The 21,982-nt window shown below is 44.2% G+C and overlaps 1 protein-coding gene across 4 annotated transcripts in view; it reads right to left on the bottom strand.

The window, feature by feature from the left end:
* The window catches only part of SLC2A9 (solute carrier family 2 member 9), a 182,865-nt gene that overhangs the window by 153,819 nt on the left and 7,064 nt on the right, over positions 1-21,982 (bottom strand). For 3 of the 4 annotated variants that reach the window (XM_075930736.1, XM_075930735.1, XM_006128181.4), the window contains exons 2-3: positions 18,429-18,511; positions 9,052-9,150 (exon numbers count right to left, since the gene is read on the bottom strand). In XM_075930736.1, coding sequence (XP_075786851.1) covers positions 9,052-9,150; positions 18,429-18,511 — 182 coding nt within the window. Of the gene's footprint in view, positions 1-9,051; positions 9,151-14,420; positions 14,849-18,428; positions 18,512-21,982 lie in introns of those variants that run through there. The other variant, XM_006128182.4, reaches the window with a different exon arrangement.

Genomic DNA, 21,982 nt, shown 5'->3' with positions numbered 1-21,982 from the left:
TTAAAAAAATATACATGCACAACATATTTATAAATGTAATGGGAAAATTACTATGGATTGTTAAGAACTGTGTCATTCTCATAGAATGCCCCAAAATTATACCAATTCATGTCCTTGCAATCCAAATAGGGATGTAAAATCCCATTTAATTGGTTAACTGATTAAATGTAGTGTTTAACCGATTAAATGGGAGGTGGTGTGGTGGGGTATTGTGGTCAGGCTGAAGCAGCCCCCTCCTTGTCCCCCCCCCTCCTTGCTCCCCAGAGCAGGCAGGGAGCTCTAGTCCCCACAGGGTTATCAGTAAGCATCACCTGTTAAAGTTACAATTTAATTGGTTAGCCTTTTTCATCCCTAATCTCCAAATGGATATGACATTAGACAAGACCACTTGTTTGTGTGCTTCTGCATTAATAAAAAAAAAAGACAAGTGAAAAACTGGAACACGATCACTCTCATACCAATAAGAATCTTGAAGATGCATTGCATAAGGCATTATATTAGCATTTTTGTTAATACTGATTACTAAAATATGCAAATTATATTTATAATAGGATAGCTAATTTTCATGTAAACTAGTTCTCAGTATGCTCTTTTGTTTATAATGATATACACAGAGTATCTGAAAAAGTCCCAACTGAAATAAAAATAGAAAGAAAAGAACACCATAATTAATATGCAAATATCTATGGGCACATCACATCTTATTATAAATGGAAACCCGTAAGAAAATGGAAAACTATTAGGGTATTTTTGCATAAAAAACAATCTTGCTTTAGAGAGCTTTCTATTCAATAGACTTTAGATCAAGTTCTTCTTAGAAGCCAGTGGAAAGACTCCCATTGATTTTAATGGACTTGAATCAGGCACTTAAAGAATGAAAAACACCATGAATAATTTTTAGAGAATATGCCCATCCTCACGTCTTGACTACTAAAAATAAAGGACAACAAGAATTTTTTAGCTTGTATGCTGTTAACAATACCACACATTCTTCTGTTGAACTTCACTGAGGCACCAGCCCAGAGAATGGCTGCCATCTTGCACGGCTGGGGGAAACCCTTATGAGGAATTTTTCCCTGGCTCCAGAACCATAAGTAAGTGGCATAAACCAATGTGTAACCAATGATTTTAATTTATGGTTAATTTATTATGGGATATTATAATTAACCAAGATCTTATGTCATATATACTCAATGTATGCTAAACAGAGTTAAATTGTATGGAGTATAGACTTATATGATTTATCAGTAGTTAGAAGGGATAACTATGTATTTGTATTTAAGGACATGTCTATACCAAATGGAGAATCAACGCTCAGAAGGTCGATTTTCTGACATTCAATTTAGCCGGTCTGGAAAGGACCTTCTAAATCAAATGCTGAGGGTGCCCCCATCGATTCTGGAACTCCTTGCAGTTGCAAGGAGTAAGGGAAGAGGATGGGAGAGTTTCTCCTATCAATATCCCACTGTGGGGCCACTCCAGAAATATCAGTGTGGTACATTGACCCCAGCTACACAATTCATATAGCTGGAGTTGCAGATCTTGCATCGATTTTCTCTACCAGTATAGAACTGGCATAAGTAAGTCAGGCATGCCAGACAGGCCTCAGAGGGCGAGGGGGGAAAAGAGGGCCAAATGCAGCCCAATCAAAAATTTTTTGCGTCCTGCCGCTACATTTTTATAAAAGAATAAAGTGCAGCCCACTGGCCACTCCGAGCACATGGTCGAGTGCAGATCACATCCAGCTGACTCGCCGCACTGCGCACGGCATCACAGTGACCGCTCCAGCACGTACTCATGGCCAGCCGGGCTGCTCTGTGTTACAAATTATTTTATATAGGGAAAATAACAATTTTACACATCAAATTATTATATTATAAAAAAGACCTGAAAAATTATAAAATATACCTAAAACATAATCTAATAATAATAAATAATTATGACTTTCCGATAGAAGTACATTTTCTTTGGTGGCCCCAAAAGCTATCTGTTTTTGTTTGTGTGTCTCTCAGTAGACTTTGACATGCCTGGCCTACAGGCTGAAGGCCTGTATGAGTTTAGCGTAGCCAAACTAGGTCTATAGGTTAAAAATGCTTAACATGTGAGACCAGTGAATGACCCAATACAACAAAATTACATGGAAAAAAATGGACCAGTAATACCAGGAAAAATTAACAGTAAGAGTGATTTTATGCTTACAAGATAACCATTAGTCACATTTTTCTAACACATGCCCACATCATACAGTGCGCTATGTGCATAAATATTCATGAGGTATAATCAGAATCTCATTGTAAAAAGAGGGTGCCCATAATATGAAAATGGAATTCCCAGTGGGAAACTTCAGCAGGAACCATCCCTCTACTGATGATCAACCCATGAGAGATTCATCTGACCTGGATACTATCTACGAGGATATGAATATATTTGTAACTTGTGCATAGGTCTTCACAGAACTTCTGTATGCTTGAGTAATATAATTTTAAGTGTAACTTTCATAAAACTTGAAAACTAGACTAGATTTTGTACTTGTGAATGTATGTGTGGTCACTATCCTTAGTCTTTATGCATTCCTAGAAACTCAATCTGAACCAAGCAGCAGAGGTGACTTTCACGGTGTAGGCATCAGACCCAACCCACAATTATGTGCAATACAAAATTACTAAATTTAAATAAAAATAATAGGCTATACACAAAAGTGAGAAGAGTTCTCTCTCGGAAGGTAAACGACCTCACTCTTAATTTTACTGGTCTCCCAGATCTTACACTGACAGCTGCCAGAGTAGACATTCCAAGTCATCTATAGATGTAGTTAAACTTTCATGGTATAAGAGGACTATCAAATCAAGTTTATTGCAGGAAGAAAGCAAACAATGCATGGTAAATAAAGGGCAGGAATTTTTCATTTCCAACACGGAGATAAAAGTACACTGCTGTATCAGTGTCCTGGAGACCTCACTAAAAAGTACAATCTAGGTACTGAATGAAAAGAAGTCCAGAAGAACAAAGGTCTTTGATTTACACCCAGCCAAACTGTTAATCTCAAACTTTGCCAAAGTCCCCAATTGTTTTTTGAGAGAATTCAGTCACTGCCATTCATAGGGCTCAGTCACACGTGCAGCCTAGTTCGGTGGTGGGCAAATACCAACATCAGAGGATACATATGGTGGGACTTATAAAGAGAGGGAGGCATTGCAATGCTGAGTGTCACAGCATCTAACTTTTAGACACCTACACAATCCAGGACCACTGTGATCCACAAAGTCCCCTATGAAAGGAATGAAGAGAGAATGCAATGCACAGAAGCCAGCACACCAGGTGGGGAGATGCCTAAGCTAGCTAATAGAAGATGCCAATGGTAAACGTGTATTCCAAGCCCTGTTCCTTGCTCAGAGATGTATGCTTAAGTCCAGGCTGCAGGGAAGCCATCCAGTTCTGTGGGCAATCCACAAAAGGGAATCCTGTACTTGAAGTACTTATTGGTGAAATGAGCGTAGTGCCTGTCTTGCTCCACACAAAGGTGATTATGGTCGTGCCCAATTTATGACTTTTAACCTATTGGCTAGAGCAATCACCTGAGCTGTGCAAGATGCATGTTCAATTTCCCTGTCTCTGACAAAGGGGGGAGGAAGATTTTTAACAGGTACCTTTCACCCTTCAGGAGAGAGTGCACCCTCTAACCACTGAGCTGTGGAATAATCTCATGTGCAGCTCCCTGAGTCTCTTCTACTGAAGCTGTTGTAGATAACTAATGAAAAGAGTGATGGGAGCGGATGCTGCATCTCCTGACTCACTGGACTACAGCCATTCTAATCCTCTCTTGCTCTCTGGCCCAATGGCTCTAAATATTTTTCTAGACTGGAACAGATTCACCAGGAGAGACTGAAGGAGCAGCACATCAGCATCTCTCAAAGCGCAATGATCAGAATACAGGAAACCCCGCCTTACGACGGCCCGAGTTGCGACCTGCCTGCCCTACGACCATTTTAGTAAGTGTGGAAGGGGCTGAAAACCCCGGACTTACATGCTCGGCCTGCATTTACAACTGTGCATGGCACCTGTTGTAAACGCGGGTTCGAGTTACGACGCCCCCGATTTGCGACGCTTCCGCAGGAACCGATCACGTTGCAAGTCGGGGGCTGCCTGTACACTCCTGAGAGGTGTGGGCAACCCCTATTCAAATTCTATCTCCTGCTCTGCCAGGGTGATCTAGGTCTCCCATATCTCCACTAGTCTAAAAGTCACACGGAGAGCATCACCTCTTTAAGGATGTTAAGAGGCAGTTAATACAATTTGTATTGACTACAATATTAGTTGATAAGGGAAAGCACTCTCTCAGCTCACACCGGTTCAGGAGCTACCCCAGCTATGCCTCTGCAGTTTAAATGTAGTAGGAGTTGGGTGCACAGGCAGCCCAGCTCCTACAACATTTAAACTGCAAAGCCACAGCGGGGAGGTCCTGGACGGGCAAGAGCTGGGGTGGAGGAGTCGGGACCGCAGTGGCTCTGCATTTTAAATGTAGTAAGACCCACCCAGTTCTTACTAGATTTAAAAATGCAGAGCCACAGCAGCACAGGACCAGCATGGACTGAGCAGTCCTGGCTTCTGCAGCCCCTGTTCGCTGCAGCCTGGGCTTGCCATGGGCAGAGGATGCTTTGGCAGCAGCCCCTTTCCACGATCAGTCCCAGCTGCTGTCAACAGAGGCTGCTTTGCGGCAGCGTCACCTGCCCTCCCCTACTGCCTCTGACAGAGACAGCAGCAGGGGTGAGGACGGGGCAGGCAGCACCAGAGAGATGATGCTGGGAGGAGCTGGCTTTTAAACTGGCTCCTCCTAGGACCAGCTCCTGTTTCCCCCCACGAGGCAGCAAGGTGGTGGTGGGGAAGTGAGTAGTTGAGTGCTCGACTCGACTACTTGCTTACATCCCTGTCACCTCCTATGGCTGGATTTTGAATGGGGTCCAATCTGGTAAGTGTGCCAAGAGTGCATCTACTGCACTGGGCCTTGCACAGGATTTAAGTGGCTGAATGCCCACCTTCTCTTAGTCTGTGAATTGGTCGGGGTTTTAGGCAACATCTGGACCGACCTCTTAAACTCCATTTACTTGAAGGAGTGGGTTGTGCCCACGAAAGCTCATGATACCATCTACATTTTTGTTAGTCTCTAGGGTGCCGCAAGACTATTTGTTGTTCGTTAAGAGTTTGTGCGGTTAGTCGACTGGTCTATTACTACCATCCCTAGTTCACAATGAACCAAAAGCACTGCAGGTGCCTTCAGATGCATAAGTAAGGGGGTGTACTCTGGTGCATAGCTCTGGCAAGACCAGGCTGAGCTGTGGCAGAAGCCAGCAGGGAGCTATTTTAAGAGCTGGCAGGGACCTGCATTGTGATAGGACAGTGCCTATAAGAAATTTAAGTTCCTTACACCCCTGGGTGCCTCCTACCCATGGTGTTTCCTAAACTAAATATGCTTTTCCCCAGTGGCCACAGGGAACCAGTTGGCTCAGGGATTGGAACCCTGGTTATTCTCAGCCCAGGGCAGTCTGCATGCTAGTAAGGCTGCCCAGGAGCAACAGACCCTGGAATCCCTGATTAAGCTACAGAGTGAGCTTGTTTTCATTGGAAAATTTACATTCTGGTTCCACGGGGTCTGCTCAGAGAGGGCACCTCTAAACTACATTCCTCTTCCAAAAGAGGAATGTAAATGAGCCCAATCGAAAATGCAAACAAAGTGCAGATGTACAAATCTCGTGCTTCATTTGCATAATCGTGTGAGCGTTTTTTCAAAAAAGAAACTGCAGTCTAAACGGGGTCCTTTAAAAAAACCCACTCTTTTTCAAAAGAACCTGTACTCCTGAAAAAATGAGCCCCATCTAGACTGCAGTTTTTTTTGAAAAACCCTTTTTCGAAAAAGTGCTCTCACGCGATTATGCAAATGAAGTGTGAGACTTGTAAATCCGTGCTTCATTTGCATTTTCAATCTGGCTCATTTACATTCCTCTTTCGGAAGAGGAATGTAGTTTAGACATAGCCAGAGAATCATGACCTATGCAGGGAAATAACAGCGCATAAGAGGTCTCCAGTGCAGGGTGGAGACGAGCTTCTGTGTTTGCGCTAGTCCCCTTCCCATTTATACAGGTGAAGAGTGAATACCAGGGATAGGCTTGAGCAAAGCCTAACTCTACCAAAGCACTGGCTTGTGCTGCAGCCAGCATGAACACGAAAGTGGTATGTGCTAGAGCAGGGGTGGGTGAAATGGCCTCCACAGCCCAGATCCAGCCCGCCAAACAGTTTGATGCAGCCCACGAAGGCCTTGCCACTCCCCAGGTCAATTACAGTCTAGGGACCAGGGAGCTTATGGCTCTTAGAGTCAACCCTGGTGACTCTAAGCACTGCGCCCCTTGCAGGAATGGGCTAGGGCAGGAGGAGACTTTGTGCACTTCCCCCGCCCCCAGGCTCTGATTGGCCTGGGGCTGGGTGAGCGCACAAAGTTTCCTCCCACCCTGCAACAGGCACAGCTCTTCTAAGAGCTGCATGCTCCTTGTAGGATGGGGGCAGGGTGGGAGGAGACTTTGCATGCTCCTCCCCCCCAAACCCGCCAAGCCCTAATTGGCTGGGGGACACAGGGGAGTGTGTGAAGTCTCCTCCCACTGTCAGGGGCATGGGCACCTAGAAGAAACTGCCAGCTATTCAGAACAGCTGGTGGTTCTCTCTGGGGGAGGTGGCAGGACTTCACACGCTCCACCACGCCCAGACCAATCTGGGTCTGTGGGCAGGGAAGCATGGAAGTGTCCTGATCCCACCCCTTCCAGGGTAGCCTGGGGCCACTTCAAAAATATCTGAAGTGGCCCTGGATCCAAAATTATTGCCTACCTCTGTTCTAGAGACTGCTCCCCTCCCCTAAGTGAGAGGGAAACTAGAAGGCTGGATGTGGTTCTGCTCCTCAGGCAACATGTTGAAAAACTCCATGTAGCCCAGACTAAAGTATGACAACGTGCCTAAGAATGGCTCAACCTTGCTCTAAATAAACAGCACTGGCAGCATCTACTTTTGAACCATGAAATAGACTGCACTAGGAAGCAGAGTACAAATGAAGAGGTCAAAGTTGCATAATAAAAACAACTCCACCATGACTAATTGTCACATTCCAAGCCTACCGTGTATGTTTTCGCAGACATCCAACAGCTGCCACTCTCTCTCTCACTAGGGATGTTCAAATGAGTTTATTTTTGCAAACGTGTAATCGCTTGCAAAAATAAATTTTCAGCGTTTATATGGTTTACCCATGGGGGGAGCAGGCAAGAACTGGAGTTCTCCAGGAGCCAGTATTTAAACGTCTCCCTGAGAGCACTGGTTCCTGCCTCCTCACCCCCAGGGGTAGAGGGGAGGCAGCTCTCTAGGGATATTAAAACAAGGTTAATTTACTAATCGAGTAGTGGATAGAATTTGTATCAACTACTCAATTAGTTGATTGGCAGCCCAGCTCGCACAGTGTGCAGGACCAAACCTTGCTGCAGATCTGCTATTTAAAAGGCAGTAGGAATCAGGCAGCCTGCCCCCCAGCTCCTAGTAGGGATGTTAGATATTGGTTAATTGAATAGTCAATTAACTTCATGAATTCTTATCAGTTTTACTCAACTATTCTGTAGTACCTGGAGGGGGGCCAGAAGCCAGTGCACTCTAGCTCCACTCCCGAGGAGCCCCCTGCCACTCTGCACTGCTGCCTCTAACAGGGTGGAGTGCCATGCAGAAGCTGGTCTGCGAGGGGAGCAGGTTTAAAAACCAGCTCCCCTCATGGACCAGCTGTCTCTGATATAGAGGCAGTGGCACAGGGTGGCAGCAGCCCCTGTTGGAGGGGAGTCTGAGCTACCAGACCTGGCGCAAGCCGTAACGGAGCCAGGCTGCCTGCCCGCCTGGCTCCTAATACACTTTCAATGCAGAGCCGCAGCAAGGATAAGTCTTGAACCCAGTGAAAGCTGGGACTGAGCCCCGCTGCTGGCCAGTATGTTAAAAAAAAATGTACTGTCGGAGGGTAGAGGAGAGAGAAATGTGTGTAGTCTATAGTGTTAACCGATAAGCTTTTGCTAAACTATCCTATTACATCCCTAGCTCCTATTACTGCATTTTAAATTGCAGAATCGCAGAGGGATTGGTCCCGGATATGGCACAAGCCAAAACTGAACCAGGCTGCCTGCCCAGCCACAGTAGCTGCTACCCCTGTCTATGGCCAGCCCAGGCCACCACAGGCAGAGGCTACTTTGCGGCAGCCTCCCTGCTTCCCGCACTGCTGCCTCGAATAGGCAGCAGCATGGTGGGGGGCAGGTGGCACCACAGAGCTGATACTGGGAGGAACCAGCTTTAAGCCGGCTCCCCCAGCACCAGCTCCTACTTCTCCCCCCTTTCTGCCTCTGATACAGAGGCAGCAAGGGAGAAGGGAAATGTGAGAAGTTAACTTGACTACATCCCTAGCAGAAGCCGGCACACAAAGAGCCAGCTTAAAGTTGGCTTCCCACATGCACCAGCTCCCACCTCCCCCATCCGTGCTGCTGTCTTCAATACAGCTGTATGTAACTGTGAGCGTTAACTGAAGAAACAGGCTCATTGGTTAACCATGTACATAGATACCATGTATCTCTCACATACACTTTTACTTCCACTCTTGCAAGACCAATCTGTTTGTGCCTCAGCTGAGAGTTGGCCCTTCTAAGCTCAGACTGTCACCTGTACTATTTTAGAACAATATTTATTCAGAGGAAAAACAGTGTAGGTTGGGCAGGCCTGTCTACACAGGGCCAAAAGTTGGAAAAAACCCTCTTTCAGAACATCCCTTCTTCCTCATAAAATTAGGTTTACAGGGATGCCGACAAAATGCGTCCGCTTTTCTGATATTTTTTCAGAAAAGTGGCTGCATTCCTTGGACATCGCAGAGGACGTTTGTTTTTGTCTGTAGTCTACACATACAGCTATAGAACAAATATTTCAAAGAGTTTGTGTAATTTTTGGACAACATCACCCTCTACTGGAATTTGATTTTAAAATCTTTCAGTTACTTACCACTGTCGGTGCATTCACTACGGAGAGATTGTAACCATAAAGAAACGAAGACCCAAAAGCTCCAGCAAAGGAGGCAACAATAAGGCTGCCCGACCAGTCCTGAAAAGAAAATAAATTTAGGAGTCAGTTTACTTTTTAAGATACAGCTATAATTATTATTGACAGCATCTTGGAGACAATCAAGTACATCCTCAAAATAAAGGATAGCAGCTTAGAAACATTCTCTCTTATAATTCAACCAAAATGAATTTTGATATGAAGTTGTCACATTTGTACATATATTTTTAAGTCAGATTAATTCAAAATTCATGCAAGGTACAGGTTTTCAATGCCCCTGTTATTTTACTATTTATTGTAGAGAAGGTTGAAAAATAAAGGTTACATTCAAACTGAAGTCTCAATCCTAATGGAGATTGACAACTGCAGAACCTAACCCAGGTTCAGAAGAGTTTTATTTTTGGATATAGCAGAAGTAAGGCCTAGTACTCAGGAGAGATCTCTGGCTCAGCTGCTGGCTGACAAATCCCCATCCTGAAAATGGAGATAACAATACTGTGTTACCCTGTGAAGGGCTGGCGATCCACTGGGGAAGAGTGCTATAAAAGAGTTAGGTATTATTACAGTACTTCCAATACTTTTGTTTGGTCCTGAACCCTTTCCCTGTGGCTTCATACAGATAAACTCGTCTTGATTTTATCAAGTACTTCTTTAACATGAGATCCACAGCCAAGCAGCAAACTGCTAAAGATGGACCACAATCAAAGACAACCTCATCAGAAATACACAGATAATGCAGTTATCCAAGGCATGAAGATGGGATGGGCAATAATTTTTGCTGGGGGGGAGGAGGGCGGACACTTCACAAATTTTAGATCATGGTCATGGGCCAACTCCACCCCCAGAAGGGGCAGGTCTTCAGGCAGAAGGGGGTAGTTCCCAAAAGGTGCCAGACCTCCCTGACAGGGGGAGGAGACTTTGCGCACTCCCCCACTCTACCCCCCCAATTGGGACCTGGGGGCGAGAAAATGCATGAAGTCATTCACTGTTCAAAATGACTGGCGGTTCCCTCTAGGTACTTCATGCCCCTGGCTGGGGGAGGGTGCCGCCTGCCACTTAGAACAGCAAATGATTTTGTACGCTCCCCTGCCCCCAGGTCTTGATTGGCCTGGGGGTGGGGTAGCAGCAAGGCGGATAGCAGGTTGGATCTTGCCCACTTCTGCACTAGAAAGTAGTTGTGTAATCTTGATGTGACAAGCCCTTGAGCAGGCTTTTCTTAGAGGAAAACAAGATAGTTCTATAACTGTGATGTCCAACATGCTAGCTACATGTGGCCATCTGGCTGGTTGAATGTGGCTGGCTGGCTTGAACAATGTGGCTATCTGGCTGATTAAGTGTGGTTAGTTTGCTATAGCAGTAGCCAATATAGGCATAACATAATAGTTAGGTATTCATATCATTCTAGCAAATTTTTCTTAAAGAAATAGTCTACCGGGGCTTTTCCAAATTACCACTATTAATAAAGGCCCATTTATTACTTTTCTGATACTCCGCTGCAATTATTTTGAAGATCATCCCACAATTCAGGGAGGGTCATAATTATAGGTCATATTGTATTATATACAAGATCAGCCCAGCAGTGACTAGGAGAAAGCCCATGAACAGGGAAACATCTACAAGGGCTCCATAAATTTCTAATGCCCACTGAATCTCAGACAAATTCTAGCAATTGATATTTGTTACAAAACCTCTTTCTGTTGACTGGATAGTCTTTTCTCCTACCATGCATCTTCCAGTAATTGTGAACTTGTGCCTGCCCCCTTGTCTTTCCATTCACCACTTGTGTTAGCAATTTGCTGTTTCATATTTGCCATCTCAACAGGTGTGCAGAGGCTAAGATCTCTCTGTTGTTGGAGTTTCTGCCAGGCTCAAGAATTTTGCATCCTAATGAATATTCTGTATCTAGAACAATCATCTCTCAGTGTTCTCAAACACAAAAGTCAAAATCCAAACCAACAAAATGTCTCAGCTGTTTCTCTGTTTCCAATTATGCCTGCGAAGTCTGCCTCTTTTATGGACAAGTTTGGGAGTTATTAGGCTGTCAAGTGATTAAACAAATTAATCACGATTAATGATTAAAGCCGCCCCAGTGTTTCCAAGGGAATCCTCAGCTGACCCCAGCAGGACTTCAAAGGGGCAGCACAAGGCGGAGCCTGGGATCAGTTGGGCAGTCCAACTGATACCGGGCTCCTAATGCACTGCCCCTTTGAAGCTCCAGAACAGCACTTCAAAGGGGTAGTGCAGCATTAACGCCTGCAATTAACATGTTAAAAATTAATGCATTAATCCTTCCTTGCGTTAATGACAGGCATCAATGCGTATCAATTGACAGACCTAATTATATGTTCCTTCTATTTCCCCAACATTGTCCATTTTGTTCTCTCTCTGAGTTAAAGATGACTAGAATGGAATGTGCTCTCAGCATGGGTACAAGGACATAATCAGAGAAGCAACTTATACCTTCCCTGAGCCAATGCTCTATATAGAATTTCCCATGGAAAGTTATGGTGTGGTAGAAGTTATTTTGGAATGCTGATCCTGGATGACAGTTTCTCTTTGTTGCTACAGATTCAAGGGCCATTCTGATACCTCATAAATTTGTTCTAAGTGCTTACGGTAATTGAAAGTCAATAAGTTTTATTTTCAAAAGGACTCAAACATTTTGGAAACTGGGATTTAGCAACTTTTTTTACCCTATATCTGCATTCCTAATGCAGACTCACCTGTTTAAGCCCAATCAGATTTATTTCATATGGACAATCATCTCTATTCCGCTCAGAAATAGAAGGGCCTCTTAAAATGGACCTCCTTTAGAAATAAACCACTGATCATTTCCAGGGGATTAGTAGGGATTTTATAGCTGCTTCATCGTAGCAGTCATTGATGCAATCGGTTAGTGGAGCAGCATACAGGGTTTGGTGTCTACTGAAGTTGACAGAGAGGCTCTTAAGCAGCCTTTTCCTATTGCATTATCACTGCTGGGCATGGTTTACTAACAACTGGGGAAGATTCATGTGTCAGGACAAATACTGCAGCACAAGGGGACATCTGCTCAGGTCAGTCATTTCCTGTATTTCAAGTCACAGACGGCTCAAACATGCTCTGTTGTAGACACTGGAGTTTTTAACTTCTGTGCACGGTGGTAAATTTTCAGAGAACTAGACAGCTTTCTTTTCCCATTCTTTTCCTATTCAAAGCAGTGACAATTATGCACATGAAGTCCTGGGTGGGAAATGTGTCCCATTGCGTTGTCCGCTTACTGCAAGATGGCTTGATACCATCCACCAATTTTCCAGAAGGAAACAATGAAAGAAAAGTGTGTTATTCAGTTTTGATGAGAAGGGGCATTTTGGAAATGCAGGCTCTTTATACCCATCAACAGAAACATTTGAGTTCTGATGCTTGGTCCCTTCACACCAGTGTTACTGCACTATTAGATCTGCTGCTAAAGGCAGGCTAGGAGATGAGTAGCAAAGCAAACACTGAAGGAACAAGAGCTATATAGTACCATGATCTTTCGTGGGCACAACCCACTTCTTCAGAGGTGGTTAAAAAGTGGCAGACCCAGCGTAAAAGTCATAGAAATGCTGCCAATCAGGAACACTCCTCTCCTGCATCCTTTCACATGGTAATGGTCACTCCTGCACAGGGCTTATATGTCACTTTGTGTGCCATGCAAGATCTCTATGCAAGCAAACCATTGTACGAAATTCCCCAAAATTCAAAATTTCTTGCTCCAGAGTTTTAAAGCAGCATGCTTCTCCTCTTTTGTTTGAGATCTGCCGCTCCACTCTCACTATTTCTGCTTTACTCAAATTTCAGGAAAGCAAGAAACAGAAGAAAGAAGAATTATGTAGGAGCTTTATCAGACACCTGCTTTTGGGAAAAAAATATTAAAACTGATGAGATCCCAAGCACTTTAAAAGTTCTTTCCCTTACACTTGGGTAATCACAAGGAAAGTAAAACATGTAACATTAACTACTATTCCTCACACATTATCAGTTTCCTTGTATTAGCCAGAGGTCATTATTCAAGGTACGGCTACGCTTACTGCCACATTGATGGCTTTCCCTTCAGTGAAGTGATAACAGAGAGTCCAGAACAGAAATCTCTGAATACTCCAGCACAGGGATGGGCAAAAATTTTTGAAGAGGGGCCACTTCATGAATTTCAGAAGTGGTTGCAGGCCACCCCAAAAGGGGTGAGGCCTCAGGCGGAAGAGACAGAGTCTCTAATCAAATTTCACATTACACAGGTTTAAAAGAAAGGCTCTGCACGTTTGAGGTAATGCTTGTATTATAAAGTTATGAGATACATATGATACATAACCAGCATTAACCCAGATTTACATATGTGAGCTTTTAGGTGTTACGGAATAAGTGTTTGGGTATGTCAACTATGGGAAGTTCTACAGAATCAGCCACAGTAAAGAAGATATGTACATGAGTGAGGATTGTCTGTCGATCCATGGTCTGTCTATCCAGGAAGACTTTCTATAGAAAGAGTCTGCCAAGGAAAAACCTGGATGGGCTTTCAACAACATGCACACCACCCTTCCAGGTGATTGTCCAATCTGTCCTGTGAAACCTCTAATTACTAGGATTCCACAACTTCCCTTCGAAGTCTATTCCAAAGTGTCAATCTTGGTCTTATTTTATTTTAAATGGTAACATTTGCAGCCCTGTTTTTTAACACCCAATTCAAACTTGCAGAGGTACAGCCTCTAGGATTACAATTAGAGAGCAAGCTGTAAAATGTAATATTTGTCTGAAGAAGAATTTCATAAAAGAAATTCTTCTTCAGTTCTTATACTCAGCAATTCACTCCCTTCCCCAGGAAACCTCCAGGTTCCCTCCATTATTCTGCTAATGATCCAACTTCTAGCTCAGTAGACTCACAGCTGTGTATCAGCCAGCCTCTCTCTACTAAAACATCAGCACCACAAGTTTCCTAAAGGAGGCAGGACTAAGCAGGGATTTTTTTGCTCCATTCTCAAGGAGAGTTGAGATAATTATCTCGGGTACCGAGCATCCACCAACATGGGGGAAATCCCTTTGTCCCTTCCCCCTTTCTTTTTGTTTTTCTTTAATGCGCAAGATAATTGTTCCAACAATTGCCCTCTGGTCACAGTACGATTTGCACAGCGTTGGCAGGGAAAGTCCATGAAAATCCCTACACCATCTCTGACCTCTCCACTAAATTCCTTTGGCGAGCCACAAAATTAAAGGGCTCCTCTGCGGAAAGTAGCCTCGACGTCTCCTTTCACGCTCCCAGACCAAATTTCCGCTTGCGCCTACGTGGTGCAACTTACGTTTTTCTCTCTCCTGCTGGTGCTTTGTAGCAGGGGCACCGCATTGGCCATTTCCGGGTGAGTCTGGGTTCTGCGGCGGGCGCCACCTTAGCACAGCTGCCTACGAGGAGGTTGCAGCCAGTCCGCGTGCACCATAGGCGCAAACCCCGAGCCCCTCTCCGCGCGCTGCGCTGCGCTGGGGGCAGGGGAGCGCGTTGTGTAACGCTGCGAGCGCAACTCCCGGGGCGAGCTGAGCTCGCTCGTTTTTGTTTCATTTCCCTTCCAGAAAGCACCGTTAGCAGCCACGTGGCGCTAGTTACGCGTTTCTCTCTTCTGCAGCTGGCGGGACTTTGCCTCCGGGCGTTCAATGTGCTGCTTTCGGGGCCTGTGACGCTGCCTTCGCGCGGCTGCCTGTTAGGCGAGCCAGCCAGTCAGTAGGTAGCAGGGAGCTTCAGGGCGGCGGCCCGGGGACTCCCCGACCGTGCGGTGCTAGGCACTGAGGAGAGCTGCTCTGCGAGCCGGGCTGGGTTTTGTTCGCTCCGCTCTCAGCAGCTCGGACTTGGCCCGCCAGGGCGCCGCGTTCCTGCACACGCTGTATGGCCATTGTGAGAGGCTTGTGGCCCGGGAAGGAGGATTCCTTGCGCCCAGGGCACAGCAGCCCGCGGAAGGGGCTAGTTCTCATAAGGGGAGTGCCTGGCGCCCATTAGTCGCCTTGATATTTTTCAGCTACAGCTGTCCAATTCACGTGAAAAAAGGAGGAGAGGCCTTAAAGACCAACAGATTTGTTTGGGTGTGGGCAGGATCCCACTTCATGAGATGCATCTGATGGGGAGGGGTTTTCCCAGGGAGGACTTGTGCCTCTGTGGATCTAAGTCAAGTCTTTAGGGTGCTCCAGGACTCCATGCTGTTTCTGCAGATACAGACTAACACAGCTACCCCTCTGATAAATATAGATGAAAATTCCTGTGAAGATGCATTTGAGTAGGGGACACATGGGTGTCTCCAGGAGTCAGTGGGGATTTAGAAGAATTCAAGGGGAAATACACCTCAGTGAAATTAACTGGTTCCATTTTCATTATTGTCAGCTTCTCCCCTGCACCATATAGTCTGATTGATTGGCACAGGCTGCAAAAGTGCAGCTTAACTTGCCTACAGCTCTAAAAGGTATGGGGGGGTGAGAATGACAGTGCAATTGTCCTTTACTATCAATGGAACAATATTATCACATCAAAACACATAATCAGCTACATTGATACATATACCTGCAAGCATTATAATTACATTCTGTTATCATATCAGTTGCTCCATTTCTGTTATTCCCACTCACTCCAGTAATTACATAGGGAAAAGGATCGTATTGCTGTCTTGTTAAATGTTACAAGCAGTTTAACCTCTGAGAGACATAGAACCCCTGGGCCGTGTCGATGTTGGTGCGATCTTGTGCAAAAGCACCCGCTTTTCTGCCAAAACTTGCTGCCTGTCTACACTGGCCGTGAGTTCTTGCGCAAAAACACTGGCGTTCTAATGTATGAAATCAGTGCTTCTTGCGCAAGAACTATGATGCTCCCGCTCAGGAATAAGCCCTCTTGCCCAACTGTTCTTGCGCAAGAGGCCAATGTAGACAGGCAACATGAATTACTTGCACAAGAAAGCCCTATGGTTAAAATGGCCATCAGAGCTTTCTTGCGCAAGAGAGCATCTACACTGGCAAGGATGCTCTTGCACAAAAGCACATCTCTTGTGCAAAGGCACATGCCAGTGTAGACACTCTTCTGGAAGGGTTTTTGCACAAGAACTCTTCCGCAAAAGAGTACTTGTGCAAAATCATGCCAGTGTAGACGTAGCCCTGATGTTTGGTACTTGCATAGTGTTGTGTGGCTGTCAGTAGGCTTACAAGAGGAATTAAAGAAGTCAGATTTGTAAGGTGATACCATACCACTGTGTAGCCGTAGGTCTTGTTCCTTCTGCAAAAGTAGAAACTTGGTGCAATTACTCTGTGGACTTTAGGGATATATTTTAGCTGTTGTATTATTGATTAGCACTGGCAATTTGAGATGGAAACGTAGTGTACTTGGTCTATTAAACTGCAAAACAGATTTATGCTGTATATTGGGCAAAGCTTCCTAACAGTGAAAACAGTTAAGTATTAGAACTGATTATGCAGAGGGATTGTGAAATCATCAGTGAACGTTTTTAAGATTAGACAAATGTCTGTCTGGGATAGTCTAGGTCCATGGTGTCCAACACGCTAGCCGCTAGCCACTAGCCACTAGCCACATGTGGCTATTTGGCCAGTTGAGTGTGGCTGGTTTGCTATAGCAGTAACCAGTATAGTGGCCACTGCTTTAGAACTGGTTGGACACCAAAGTACACTTAATCCTGCCTTGGCATAGGGGGGAGGAGGAGGGAGGTTGAATATTTGATTTCTTAAGCCCTACATTTCTGTGATTACATGTACATAGCTGTGTGTGCTTTTGGCTCACTGGTAATTTTTAAACTTGTTGGGGATAGCCATGTAAATCCAGGAAGCTGTGCAACCTTAAAACCCCCAGTCAGGAAGAAGTGGGACATTAGTCTCTGCATAGGAGAGGTGATGAGTGGGAGCTGGAAACCCTGATGTCAGTGCCCTTGGTGGAAAAACGTGCAGTTGCACCAAAACTGTGACCATGTGCATGGAGTTTTTGTACAAGCCTTGCCTGGACATTCTAAATGCTTTTGGTCTCTTATTGTTCATAGTAGATTAACAGCAACCCAGCAAAATACACTGTGATACATCTTAAAATGTATATCCATCAAATCATTCCTTCAGCAACTCCCTCACTTCCTCATTCAAGGACAACTCAGGTTATTTCCTTCTTAAATATCCGTGAGGAAAGGGTTATACAACATTTCTAGATGGTTGACAAACCTAGGCTATGGCCCAAAAAGGGGAAGGAAGAAGCAAAACAGAAGTTTCCACAGAAAGGGTCCTATCTGCAGCTTCTCATCAAACATCCTCAAACATTTAGTTTGCCCAATGCTGCATTTGAGTTATTCCAAAATCTATATAATGGTAGCAACTCAGAGTTCAGGGCCTCTGTGTGGTAGACAATTGTGCAGATATGTAGTCACAGGAAATCGCAAATCCAGAAAGTTTACAGCCTAAATATACAAGCCCAATAAAGGGTGAAAGATATTCTAGAAACTGAACGTCAGCCTCATAAATCCCAAAACTGGCTAGACCTCAAGCCTCTTCTTCCACTCCAAAGAAACAAAGCAATTAGGTTCAGATTAGTAAAGGTATTTAGGACTTCTGTCCTCACCACAATTCAATACTTAAAGGCTACGTCTAGACTGGCATGATTTTCCGCAAATGCTTTTAATGGAAAAGTTTTCCGTTAAAAGCATTTTCGGAACAGAGCATCTAGATTGGCACGGACGCTTTTCCGCAAAAGCACTTTTTGCGGAAAAGCGTCCGGGGCCAATCTAGACACGCTTTTCCGCAAAAAAGTCCCGATCGCTTTTTTACGGAAAGCAAATCTCAGCTGTTTACACTGGCCCTTTTGTGCAAAAGTTTTGCGCAAAAGGGACTTTTGCCCGAATGGGAGCAGCATAGTATTTCTGCAAAAAGCACTGATTTCTTACAGTAGGAAGTCAGTGCTTTTGCGGAAATTCAAGTGGCCAGTGTGGACAGCTGGCAAGCTTTTCCAGAAAAGCGGCTGATTTTCCAGAAAAACTGGCCAGTCTAGACACAGCCAAATTATTTAAGAGCCTAAATCTCATCAGAAAGGGATTTAGACTCAAAGTAGACTGTCAATGGGACCTTGGCTCCTAAGTGCCTAAATCCCTTTCTAAAAAGATAATCTAGGCTCCTAAATATTTAAGTGTTGCAATGCTGAGCACTGCAATGCCTAAATTCCTTTACACATCTATGCATTAGTGTTGCAGGTCTGCTCATTGTCAATTACCTTCTATATCTTCACTCCAAAAGTGAATGTTTGTTATGATAAAAAAAATTAGGAGGCAGAGGTACAAAAAATCCAAACTCACCACTTTCTTTTTCAGTGCCTGTTTTTCTTTCATCTTGCCAGTGCTTTTCTTTGTATTCTCCATTCTGTTGTCTTCTTGATAGTCTGTTAATAGCAGAGAGAGGAGATTTCATTTGTATATTGTGGCACCTTTCATTTGAAATCACTTAAAAAAGACTGTGGCTGTGTCTACACTGGCGTGATCTTGCGCCAAAGCGTCTGCTCTTGCGCAAAAACTTGCTGCCTGTCTACACTGGCCGTGTGTTCTTGCGCAAGTAAATTGATGTTCTGCTGTATAAAATCAGGGCTTCTTGTGCAAGAACTATGATGCTCCCGCTCAGGAATAAGCCCTCTTGCGCAACTGTTCTTGTGCAAGAAGCCAGTGTAGACAGGCAACATGATGTCTTATGCAAGAAAGCCCTATGCTTAAAATGGCCATCAGAGCTTTCTTGCGCAAGAGAGCGTCTACACTGGCATGGATGCTCTTGCGCAAAAGCACATCTCTTGTGCAAAAGCACATGCCAATGTAGACGCTCTCTTCTGGAAGAGTTTTTGTACAAGAACTCTTCCGCAAAAGAGTTCTTGCGCAAGAAGCTGCCAGTGTAGATGTAGCCTGTCTGACCCAGCAAGCACTTACTTCAAGAAAATCTTACTTCAAGAAGGATGTTGATAAAGTGGGGAGGGCTCCAAGAAGAGCTATGAGAATGATTAAAGAGTTGAAAAATCTGTCTTATAGTAGATACAAAGAGCTTAGTGTGCTTCATTTAAAGATTAGGGAATGGCTTGATCATAGTCTATCTACATGGAGAAATTGTATTTTGATGATAAGATCTTCAGTCAAGCAGGCAAAGGTATAATGAGATCCAATGTCTGGAAGGTGAAGTTAGACAAATTCAGACTGGAAATGAGGCATAATTTTTTTAACAGGGAGAGTAATTAGACACTGGAACAATCTACCAAAGGTAGTGATGGATTCTCCTTCACTAGACATTTTAAAATGATATTTAGATGCTTTTTCAAAAAGGCACGTTCTAATTCAAAGAGGAATTAAGGATAAATTCTTTGTTTGTTACCCTACGTTCTCTTAATCCAAAACTCAGGATAACTGCTTTTTGTGGAGATGTGTTAGGAATATATGAAAGGGGGACACAGTGCATCTATCTGACTGAAGATTGGATGAAAGCACTTTGAGTTTGTGCCAAATTTACTTTTTTTTAAGCTCTCAAGCATCATATGCAAAAAGGTTTAGAGTATCCCCAAAGCATAGTTACCTATGGTCTGGAGCAGTAAAATGACAAGGTTCGAGTGCTCAGCTTTCCACTTGTCACTGGGGATTCCAAGAGAAATCTGGAAGTTCAAATCCAAATTCCTCAGACTTATCCACCCCTTTTATGGTAGTAACTGCTATAATTACATCAACATGTCAATCAAAGAAAAGCCATTAAGCAAACACTTTTAAGTGGTTAGTCCTGTAGTTGTATTTCCACACAACAGTTCCAAGATATAGCTAGACTTTCTGTTTAAGAATGTTAAAATGCCGATAATCAGCTAATTGCATAGTCAATGGAATTTCCTCGACTACTCGATTAGTTGATGGGGGGAGGGTGTTCACTACTCCCCACTGCAGCGCTACAGTTTAAGGTTATTAGGAGCCAAAAACTACAGAGCTGCAGTGGGTTTCGCTCCCCAGGGCAGCATGAGCCAGAACTAAGCAGTCCCCACTTGTGCCACCCTGGGAACTAACCCTGTTGCAGCTTTGCTTCTGCCTGGCTCTTACTACCTTTAAAAGGCAGAGCCACAGCAGGGGACCAGGTGCGAGCCAGGAATCAGTTGCCTCTGTCTCCCCTGTCCCCATGCAGAGACAGTGCTGGGGGGAACCAGCTTTTAAGCTGGCTCCCCCCTGCACTGGCTCCTGCTCCCCATTTTGCTCCTTCTGATAGAGTGACTAGTCAAGTATTGACTCAACTACTCTGTAAGCCTAGGTTTGTCAGGTAATCGACTACCCCACTAGTTGCTTACATTCCTATTCCTGTTCTTTTAACTTGAGCAGTTTCCAAAAACAAAATAAAAACAAAAATAAACAACAAAACTTTAATAAGGAAGGCAGAAGGGTCATGCACACATCTTGTGGTCACCTCCTTCCCTTCCTGGTCTGCCTAATTATGCTAAGGCTGCTTCAACACCCTATTTGCTTAGCTGCTTTTGGCAATAAGAATGATAACTGGTATTTCAGTTACTGGCACTGGCCTAGGCATTTTGCTGTGTTGCCAGTATCTCCCTGAACACCTGCCCTTAGAATGTATGAATGAAACTACTCCAGGGAGTAGTCTACTTACTTGAGTTACTCATCTCAATCCAGTTCAGGAAAACATCCCTACTGAAGGCAGTACTGAAGTCACTGGGACTTAAGCATGTGTTTAACTTTAAACACTCACTTAAGTGGTATGCTAAACAGGATGGACTTACACGTGTGCTTAAGTGCTTTCCGGAATCAGGGTCATTTTTCATTTAAAATAGTAAGGGCAGGGACTGTATTTTACTATATGTTTGCACCTACTGCTGGGGGATTCTGGCCTAGTTGGGATCTCTATGCACTACTATTCAAAATAAAGAGCTGCAGGAGGAGGGGGTTCAGTCTTCAATGTAAAAGTTGTAGAAAAAGATAATTTCATCCACGTCTAGACTAGAATGGAAAAGTTGTTCAGCAATGCACAGTAAAACACACGGCAAGATTTTCAGACAGAATATCCATTGAAACCACAGGAGGAATTTAGGTAGCCAGGTGTAATTACAACACTAGTGTTGGGTTGCAGCCAGGATACTAAGCTAGTACCCTACAGCTAATCACTCATCTTTGCTATCCAGCTCACCAAGAATACATTAACTCCAGCACTGTCTGATAATACTATGCTGGGACACTAGATAAAAATGGACACAGATGGAAGAATAATGAATAAGTAATGCTCTAAGTTTTTATTAAATCTTGTTCTGAGATACCCACTCGTGGTCATTTTTAATGTTACACATTTTAGCTACAGTTTATTTGCAGGCTAACAATTGGAAGTGGGAGTTTTAGAGGGGGAGCATAAAAAGTAGACTAGAGACAAAGAAACCTCATACAAAATCTATCCATAACAGAAACTGTTTCAATACAGGCAAGTTCAGGGACTTCTAGTTACAGATTTCATTTCTATATTCTGTATAGGCTGTGGCTTTAGATTAAAGGTAATACAATAAAGGCATCACCAACCTATCCATCATCCTACATTTAAAGAAAGACTCATGTCATTGTCTTAAAACTAATCAAAATGATGAAGATGATGAGGTGATGCCAGTTCACAATTCAAAGCGAAGAAGTAATCTCTAGTCCATGGATGGGGAACCTACAGCTCCAGTGCATGCCTAGATCCAACCCCCAAGGCTCAGGGCTGTTTTCCCCTCCCCTCCACTCCCAGGACTGGGGAGCCAGTGCTGGCACCCCAGCCCTGCCTCCCTCCCCACATAGAGCTGGAGCGTCAATGTTTGCTCCCCCTTGTGGAGGTGGGGGGAGCCCCGAGCCTCACGGGCTAATGTCAG

This window comes from Pelodiscus sinensis, chromosome 5 (assembly GCF_049634645.1).
Source record: "Pelodiscus sinensis isolate JC-2024 chromosome 5, ASM4963464v1, whole genome shotgun sequence".
NCBI lineage: Eukaryota > Metazoa > Chordata > Testudines > Trionychidae > Pelodiscus > Pelodiscus sinensis.
Note: the sequence above shows the minus strand (reverse complement) of the source record. Positions and strands in the feature narration are given on the sequence as shown.